The sequence below is a fragment of the Cupressus sempervirens genome, chromosome 3 (genome assembly GCF_028749045.1).
Source record: "Cupressus sempervirens isolate cs-2001-9-10 chromosome 3, ASM2874904v1, whole genome shotgun sequence".
Lineage (NCBI taxonomy): Eukaryota > Viridiplantae > Streptophyta > Pinopsida > Cupressales > Cupressaceae > Cupressus > Cupressus sempervirens.
In genome coordinates, this window is record NC_143120.1 from 156,441,736 (window position 1) to 156,451,997 (window position 10,262).

Sequence of the window (10,262 nt, forward strand, 5' to 3'; positions counted from 1 at the left end):
CTGGAAGATACCCCTATAGACATAGCACCAGAAGAGGCTTGTAGGAGACAGTTCAGCCAGAGCCATCATGTGACTAGCCAGTTAAAAGTTAGTGAGCAAGACATTGTTATCGCTTGTGAGCATTTTGATACTGCTTGTCAGTTGTTGGCCGTTACTGGTTGGGGTACTTCTATGATAGATGAGTCCAGCGGTGGTTATTTTTCTTTGGCAGAGATTCATGCCTTGAGTGAAGCTGTCCGGATTTTGAAGCAAGATTACTTACGATTGGTAGCCGACCGTGATCACCTGGTTGAGTGGGGGAGTACAGCCTATGAGGCACTCTTGGATCGTGAAGAGGAGGTGAGTGAGCTTTCCCAGGAGCTCATAGTGACTACTGAGGCTTTAGAGGACACACGACGGGATCTACAGAAGTCGCAGTTTCAGTTGAAGGAGGTGACCGTGGAGTTGGAGCATTTGCGGTCAAAACCAGCCCCAGACCCAGTTCATTTGTCTATTGAGGTGGTTGGTGGTGAGTACACTCCTGCAGTTGCTACTGAGGAGCATGTTGTTAGGGTTGACACACATGTCCAGGATTTGGAAGTCGCTGGTCCTAATGAGTTTGGGATACCAGTAGAGTCAAGTCTCCAGATTGATTCTTCTCTGATAAATGACAGTGTGGTACAGTTGGGTATGCCACCTTCACAGGAGGATCAGTTGTGGTGTGCAGGGAAGTATATTGATGCTTCCTCGTATAATTTTTACTGCACTGAATCGTTCATGGAGTATTTGCTGGATAGTGCATGTGTTCATTTGGACTCGCATAAAGTGACAGAAGGTGTTCTCGTCCAAGATACTAGTGTTATTTGCAGATTGGTTGAGAAGATTATAGGGGTCCTTTCTACTATGCTACCTCACAGGGATCTCGAGGAGGGGTTTGTTGAGCAGAGTGCACAGGGACCTATCCGACCTACAATCACTCGAAATCAGAGATTGGAGCCATATGTTGATTACCAGTTCAGTGATGATGAGCTAGCAACAGAATTTGGAGGTTCTTACCGGCATTATACGGTAGGGTACGCTCATCATTTTCCTTTTGACATAGAGATAGAAGATTTTATTTCACGCAGATGTAGATTGGCTCCAGTTTCTTACCATCCATTAGGGGATAGATTGGCACCATCTTTTGAAAATAAAATTGGTAGTAGCAAGTTACTCAGACTGCAGCATCGACACACTCGGAGCAGTTTTTCAGAGATTGGATTTGATGGCAGTGATTCAGGTACCTATGGCTGTTGTCATATCTACAGTGCAGTTGGGTACAGGTGTCATTTTGACAGGGGTTTGAATTTTGATGGAGTTGATGTTTCAGTTGGGTTGAGATCTACAGAAAGGTTTCTTCTATCATCATCTACAGTTGGTTTACAGATGATTTCATCAGAGTTGTCAGTTGTTTGGATATTGAGTACAGTTTCTCAGCTACTGGTATTGATGATTTCTCCACGAGAGTATGATGAGGATTGGGATGATATACAAATTTACATTTGGGACCCAGGTATACTAATTGGTTTATGGTTCAGCCATTGCTTGGGGACAAGCAATTTCGGGAAGGGCGGACTGTCATGTCCCCATTTTTGGTGACAGTTCGAAATTATTAATTTAATTAATCTGGTTGTCCAAAATAATGAATATTTTAAGGACGACTAATTAATTATTTTAATTAAATAAATAAATATTAAAAGATAACTTTATATTTAATAAAGTGACTTGGATTATAAAAATATTTAATAAAGTCACTTAAGAGATAAGATCAAAAATGTTCTAGAAGTCTCTGGAGAAGGTGGAGAGAAAAGAATAAATAGGCACCCCGGGGCTCCATTCGAATCAAGCAGTTGTTTATCTCTCTCTTGTTATCAGATTGTGATTCAATCACAGGTGCATTGTAGAACCTAGGGTTTCTGCAATTGTCACAGTTGGCCATTGAGAACGATAACTCTCAATTGGTACGCAATTTTGAGGGTGTGAAATATCATCCGAATTATTGCAGATTGGAGGTGACATTTAGTCATTTCATCAGGGCGATTATCGGTGGCTTAAGACCAACTTCATGGTTTTTGCATCACTATTCATTTAAGGATCAACAAGGATAGGGTTAGTCGACATTTCACAAATTAACGCAGAGTTGAGGAGAATTCAGAAGGAATTAACCACAAGTCAGGGATTCAATTCAGATCATCAGAAGGGGTTCGATTTGCTGATGGAAGAGGAAGGATTTCTATAACACTGGCAAAATTCGAATGGATGATTCAGAATCATAATAATGTGAAACCTGGAATCTGGACCAGTCATGGTAAAAGGTTATGCGTTTTGAATGAATTGGCAGTTTCTTTAGAAACTCATCTGGCTCAGTATTGGAACCCATTCACGACAAACATCCAAGGCAGATAGCACATTTCCAGTCAAGCGTTCTTCACACTGATTACACAACGCGCTCTGTTTTCGCTCCAATATTTGGCAACGAGTTTTCATACACTTGGATATCGGTGGCGGTAACTATAACATCTGGGCGTCCATGAAATATTACTGATTAAATCGCGAGTCGCGACAGAACATGCAAACTGTGTCAATTTCGGCTCGTACTCTTGTCTTGCGGGCTCAGTGGTAATTACGGGATTAAGACTGGTACGACTTCAAGACACCGCTCCAGTATTTGGGAATCCAACAGTAATCTACCGTTGTCTCAGCGATACGATTTCATTCTCAGACGGCAACAGGAGAAGTGACCAGTTTCGACGGAAGTTTGAATTAGGGCACGAGATACAACCTGGGCGCGAATCAGGACGAGATACAACCTGGGCGCACCATCACAGATCGCGATTACCTACAGCATGTTACAGTTCTATCTTTGGTTCCAATCATAATAACACGGGATTACAGTGATAAGAGGTGCTACATCCGGTGGGTTCAACTTTCAACAGCAAGGGCTCCTTAGTAGTGATCGGTTCCAATCGCACTTCAGGTTGAGAGACGGCACCACATTCTGTGACAGCTCTGAATCAATCCGAATATCAGACAAGGGAAATGCAAGCTTATGTTCGGAGACCAGTTTTCACAATTGAAGACTCAATGTTGATTCTTCTCTTTGCCAGGTTCATCTAGTCAATAATATTATATCATAGTACATTTGCAATTGTAAATAATGACAGGTTCCTATTAGCAAATAAAGTGGCTCTAAAGTATTTGATAAATTGTCGTAGTTCAGTTGGTATAATTAGTAGCTCTTTCAAACATGATTACTACAGTAGTTCCGGACCTTGCTTGCTAACTGTTTGACGAAATGTCAAACCCTTGAAGCTTTAAGATTTTGGTGCTTAAAGAGTCAATAATCCTGTCGGGGATATTTCAGTGGTATCAGAGCGTGCTTGCAAATTATTTGACGAATTGCCACAGTACAATATTGGGATTTAGTGACCTTTAAAGTAAGGGTCATTTCAGACTACTCTGAGACTTTTGCGCCAGTTGCCCGAATGAATTCCATTCGAATTGTTCTTGCCATTGCTGCAGCTAATCGTTGGGAAGTACATCAGATGGATGTGAAGAGTGCTTTTCTTCATGGTGACCTCCATGAGGAGATCTACATGGAGCAGCCACAGGGCTTCCTTCAGGATTCTTCACTTGTGTGTCGTCTTCGAAAGTCTCTCTATGGACTCAAACAGGGTCCTCGGGCTTGGTATGCCAAGATGGACTCCTTCCTTCTATCAGTTGGGTTCACTCGGTGCCATTCTGATCCTAATATCTACATTTTGCAACAGGGTGATTCACTTATATTTTTGGTTTTGTATGTTGATGACTTGCTGATCACAGGAAGTTCTTCACCCACCATTAAGGTTGTCAAAGTGGCCCTTCAGGACAGTTTTTTTATGACTGACTTGGGCTTGTTGCATTACTTTCTCAGGATTGAGATCCTTTAGTCTCCTTCTAGGATCACTATCACACAATCCAAGTATGCTTTAGATTTACTCTCGAGGTTTCATATGGCTGACTGTAAGCCTGCTCCGACTCCCTTCCTTTTTGGAGTCAAACTTGAGGCTCAATGTTCTTCTCCACTTGTTGATGGCACTTTGTACTGCCAACTTGTTGGGAGTCTCATTTATCTGACTCATACGAGACCTGACATCTCCTATGCTGTAGGCATGGTCTCTCGATTCATGCAGGAGCCCCATGAGTTACATTGGAAAGCAGCCAAGCGGATCCTTCACTACATTCAGGGTTCTCATAGTTGTGGGATTCACTACGCAGCAGGTATTGAGCTTGATTTGGTGGGCTACACAGATTCAGATTGGGCAGGTGATTTTGAGGATCGCAAGTCTACTTCAGGGTATAGCTTCTCATTTGGGTCAGGTCCTGTTTGTTGGTCGAGCAAAAAGCAGTCTGCTATTGCTCTGTCTTCTACTGAGGCTGAGTATCAGGGGGCTGTAAATGCCGCCACTGAGGCCATTGGGCTTCAACATCTTCTCACTGAGTTTGGTATCCAGATCAGACGGCCATCAGTCATATTTTGTGACAACCAAAGTGCCATTCAGATCTCACGGAATCCAGTTCATCATCAGCGGACCAAACACATAGAGGTCCACATGCACTACATCCGGGAGCTCATCCATGGTCATGTCATTGACCTTCGCTATTGTCCGACTTCTGAGCAAGTTGCTGATATCTTCACCAAACCCTTCACTGAGACCAAGTTCCTTCATTTGCGAGCTTTGCTGGGGGTGCGGGATGCTTCATCTTTTGGGGGGGGCCTCTTCCTCTCACTTGGAGTCCTGACTTTGTTTTGTGTGGGGGGGTCTTTTTTCTCTCTCTTTTGGAAAATCTTATGTACATGGGTACCTCATCAGGCTTGACTTGCCGGGACCCATTTCTACATCCACCTAAGCTTCGCTTATGGGGGGTGTTACTGTAGTTTTTTATTTTTCCTATTTTGCTAGATTTTTCCTACACTTTTAATAATCTCGCTTAAGTTAATAAAGCATGTCTTATTAGGTGAATGGTTGTGAGGTGTCACCTTCTTACATGTGAGCATCCATTAGCTATCTTGGGAAGATACTTTGCTATCTTTAGTCCGATAGATGATTGCTCTTCATTGGTTGGTGTTGCCACCTCCTCCCTCTTCCTAGCGTATATAAGCATGCTACCTGGCTTGTATTTGAATCTCTGGTTTTTGCATCCTCTTAATGCTATTTTGCTTCTAGCATTTGCATTACTCTCTTGGAGACTAACTCTATGATGCTATTTTGATTTTGTATCATTTGCATTCATAGTTTAGATATTTATTCTTTGCACTAGTTTTCTGGGTTATTAATCTTATCAGATTCTAACACAAAGGAACTGTAAATAGAGCAATGCGATAAATATGGAAGATAAAATTGTTATATTAATGCCAATTAAAACTATAATAAGCTTACATGACTGAATGGTACTAGCTAGAAGTGCATTCAAATGGAAGCGAAGGTTAAGAATTATATGTAAGATTTAATTGTTTAATACTCTTAACTATAGTTTGCAAAGTCTGCGAGTATTCTCAGAGTTGCCTAGTATTCTCAATTTTTTTGCTATGTGAGTACCCTCAAGTTTAATTCTCGCATTTTTATAGATGTTTAAAAATGCAGGTAAAAATGTTGATGCAAGTAAAATACTGGTTAAGATGCGTTTTTTATATGATGTTAGTGCTATATAATGATGCATTTTTTCTATTAATATGTCAATTTCTAATTTAATACATTTTGTAATTGAATTCTACAAGAAAATATATTTCTTTAAGAAATATTAATTTTTAGCACTTTTCGAGAGACTTAAACTTTATATATACTGAGTTTTTGTTGAGTTGAAAATTTTGGACTTGGAGAGTACTGTCAGAGTTCGAGTCGGAGTCTGCGAACTATACTCTTGACAACATATTGGGATTACGTTGGACCTAACTTCAAAGTGATGCTTTTCTAAACCCACTCAAGATATTAGAACGACAAACGAAGGCATGCAGTTAAAATTTGATAATGGAACAAAAAGGAAATAACCGTTTCAAACATTCAACCGTCTGGATCAAAATTCTTGCGAAGCATCACGACCAAGGAAACCACAGTTGATCGTACGCTACAAACCTTAATGCTGACTAAAATTGTATATGTCAATATTGTTGATTAATGACATTTATTTCAGTTTATTATATACTAAATCTGCAAAATAAGCTCTGCATAACGTTTCTGTATTGGATTTGCAAATAAACTGTGTAACATTTTGGTATTGGCTCTGCATTAAAAATAGTTATTAAATCCCGCCGTCAATTGTATTATGAGTTTTTTATAGGGTATCTTCATTTATGAATTTGTTATGTTGTCCTTTGGTTTCTACATCCGTCTTTATTGTGTTGATATACAGTTGATGCATGTTATTAACTTTTTATTAGTTCAGGGGGGAGCCCAGAATAACAGCCCTATGCATATTTTCAATCAGTGATATCAAAGATTAAATGGTGCTTATCATTTTAATTGTTATTTTAATATATTTTCGGTAAATAATATGCATTTTATATTTTTTAACATTAAGACAAGTAAAAGAAGAATAAATAATTTGTATCTGTATTATAGGACACAAAAGGCAATTCATATTACCTGCCCCAATGTAGGTACTAATATGAAAAGTGCAAAAACCAACCCAAATTGCCATTGATGTAATTGATACGTGGAAACTGCGTAGGTGACAGATGGAACCTACATTGATAACAAGCATGGAAGAAAATAGTAATGAACGTGGACAAAATGTCTTCAATTTTGCATGAAGCATCAAACGCTCGTTAGAGAATCGAGTCTGCAGTCAACTAGTGCGGTGTGAAAGTTGTTTGTGAAGGCATTTAAAAGAGCTTCTTGTTCTTCACTTCTGGTAGATATCTTTCAGTAACTTGGGCGCAGTTTTGATGAATCTACACGCAAATCCTGGTGCAAAAGTTGTTTTTAAGGAAATTCATTATAGCTTCTAAACCTTCACTGCTGTAAGAAATGATCTGGTAACCTTTACAACAAAAGTATTAGTGAATTTTGTTTTGTCGTTTACAAAGTTAATTTAATGATGGTTTTCAACGGTTTAAATTTTTTGACATTTCTTTGCAGGCATCTTTCATATTATCAAATTTGGAAACGAAGAGCTTTATTAGGGATATGTGAAGTGAAAAAATGGAGAATCATAGAAATAAAAAGAAAACAGAAGTTGATCAATAGAAAGCTTATTTTGGGCAAATTTGTGACACCAATTGAAATCAGGATTCCAAATTGTCTTTTTCAGTCTCATTTAAATGCTGCTTGTCCAATTCTTATTTCTGGAAATTGTCAATTAAAAACAATTATACATGGGGGTGCATCTTCATCCACATTGCCTCCTGGCTGTCACCTGTACCTCAGAGAAATCAGGGATGTTCCTCTTTTCAACTCTAAAGAGTTAGCTTTTTATTTTGAGTAGTTTCATTTACGGTTACAACTATGGAAAGAAAATTTACAGTTGTTGAATGCCCAATTATAAATATGAAACAATTTATTCAAAACAAAAAGTCAGCTACAGTCAGTTTTGATAACTGCGAGAGGAAATTCGCAATTGCTGGATGATTATGTCCAACTATGTGGTGAAGACGTACCTCTTGTGAATGGCAACATACAACTACTCTTTTCTTACCGTGTACAGCTGTGAGAGTACACAGTTATTCTAGGAGATGTAGAAGGAGAGTACACAGTTGTTCCAAGTAAAATGACACATGTTAAATGAGAGCATGCAGGTGCAAGAAATGTATGTTGACATTAAACTTTTGTTGTGTTGTAAGCATTGAACATCAACTCGTGATTCTGCATCCTTAAAAAAAAGGCTCCCTTGCATCGTCATTTGCGGAACACCCTCTCCCTTACCTGTCCCTGAAATGCATTGTAGCATAGAATTTGAATTCAATAGACTAGCGTTGTGAGTTCTTGTTGGGATTAAGGTGTTTTAACCTTCGTAAACTCATAATATTGTTTTTGTTAGTCTCTGCCTTATTATAAGGCAGCGAACTAATGTTCCTGTTATGCGCCCCCAGCGATCGATATTAATTTTTTTATGCACAAAAATGAAAATCGTATTTCAAAGTTTCTAAGGTATGATTTAAAAAATCAATTATAATGAACTAATTTTCATTTTCTGATTGGTCAGCGGGTAATTTACTGGGAGTTATTTCTATTTTCCCTGAGTTGAAAATTGGAGAAATTAAAGGGCGATTGTATTCTAGAATCTTCCCCTTCGTTGCAAGAAGCTCTAGAATCTTCTCCCTTCTTCATTGTCGCTGGGAGACTTCTTCATTGTAAGTGGAGACAACAGGTGCTGAAGGAATGAAGAGAAGATTAAAAAAATTCTGAGTATTTTCTGAACTGTTGCCTCTGCTCCGATGATTCTTTAGGGTGTTCTTAAAGGACCCAAAATGAAATTCTCAAGGATACATGGCTCCCTGGTTTGAATCTGAAAACCCTTCGATAAACTCTGAGAAATGTCATTTGCAGGGAAGCAGACGAATCCCCATATTTGGAGCTGGCTTCGACGAATCCAAGTGCCAGGTCAGTCAAAGTATCACATTATAGATTCAGTGGCGCATAATGAGACTGCGAGAAAAAAGACTGAACCGGGTAAATGGAGAAGGAATGACAGCCGATAGAGCCTAGAACAACAACGAAGGGAGAGCGATAACAGTGCATCGAACATGATGTGAATACAAGTTCCAAAGACATTCGATATCTATAAAGCATATATTTTTTTGGGAAAGTCTTAGACATCGATCGTAAGCATGGGAAAAGGTGGATTGATCAATGATGCCAATGTAATTGTAGACATTATAGATGCATGTTTATCCATATTCCCTTCTTAACGACAACAATATTAATTATCCAACCTCATCTCAGAATGTTTTAGGAGCGATATCGGGGTCAAACAGGGCTGCCCTTTATCTCCTACTTTGTTTGGTTTATACATTGACAAACTGGAAGAGTGGTTAAACATGCAAAAGGGTGAAGGCATTCAGCTAGGTGAATTTGTTATAAGGCTGCTCCTATATGCAGACGATCTCATTTTAATTGCCAAATCTGCCTATGGTTTGCAAGATCATCTATCTTCTTTTGAGCGCTTTTGCGGAATGGTGGGGATGCAGTTCAATATCAGCAAGACTAAGGTTATGATTTTCTTTAATAATAAAAAACAACACCAACATGAATTTTATTACAATGGAAGTGTTCTTGAAGAAGTTGCGGAGTATAAATACCTTGGCATCGATTTCAACAAAAAACTAAGCTGGTTTAGCTACAGGTATAAAAGAATATTAGGTGGATGGAAGGCTTTTTATGCTCTTCAGAATAGGTGCCGTGAAGTAGAGTTGTGGGATTGGAAAACTATTCAAATCTTGTTCGGTCTTTTTGTGCTGCCAGTTGTTCTTTAGGGGTGTGAATTATGGGTCAGCAACACTATTATAGCACAATGGAAACAAATCGAAGGAATCCAAAAGCGCTTGATCACAAGCAAGTTTAAAATCAAAAGCACTGTTCCATATGATATCATGCTAAGTGAAATGGGGGCTGCTCCTATTGAGGCACTTGCTATGGTTCACCTTCTAAGTTATCTAAATAGAATCGAAAAAATGGAAGAGGATAGATGGCCTAAAGTGGTCTTTAGTGACACACTATGTCAGTGAAAAAGGACATGGATGCAACAAAACATCAAATGGATGAGTAAATGGAATATTCAATTCAATATGTGCCCCACAAATAATAAAGAAATAAAGGTCTTTGTCATGGAGAAATTCTACAAGAGAAATTGGAGAAGCGAGATCGGAAGGAAGAAATTATATTATATAAATGAGTTCAACCCCGCTTGTGATCAACTCCAAAAAGCATACATAGGAGCCAACATTTCTTGGAGGGCTAAAATTCTTATTGCTCAGCTGAGAACCAACTCTCACCAACTTCGTTGTGAGACCGGACGTTGGAAGAGGCCAAAGGAGGCTTGGGAAGAAAGAATTTGCAGATTCTGCAATTCTGGGAAAGTGGAAACTGAGCAACACTTTATTTTAGAATGTGAAGCCTACAAGAGTAGTAGAGATAAATTTGCGGACACTATATGTGACAGTTCTTGGCATAACCTATTCAACGAAGAGTACATGGAGCAATTGGGTGGTCTCATCATCATCCTACACAAGCAACGAACATTGTTACTTAAGTCTGCTTGGGTTGTCT

At 39.1% G+C, this 10,262-nt stretch overlaps 1 protein-coding gene across 3 annotated transcripts in view; it reads left to right on the forward strand.

The window, feature by feature from the left end:
• LOC149565233 (uncharacterized) overlaps positions 1-7,895 on the forward strand; it is a 94,198-nt gene extending 86,303 nt beyond the window's left edge. The window contains exons 3-4 of one of the 3 annotated variants that reach the window (XM_089818785.1): positions 6,727-7,033; positions 7,137-7,895. In XM_089818785.1, the coding sequence (XP_089674911.1) occupies positions 6,727-6,771 (45 nt within the window). In that variant the 3' untranslated portion in view covers positions 6,772-7,033; positions 7,137-7,895. Of the gene's footprint in view, positions 1-5,889; positions 6,089-6,726; positions 7,034-7,136 lie in introns of those variants that run through there. The other 2 variants (XM_089818786.1, XM_089818784.1) reach the window with 2 other exon arrangements.
• The last annotated feature ends 2,367 nt before the right edge of the window (positions 7,896-10,262 follow it).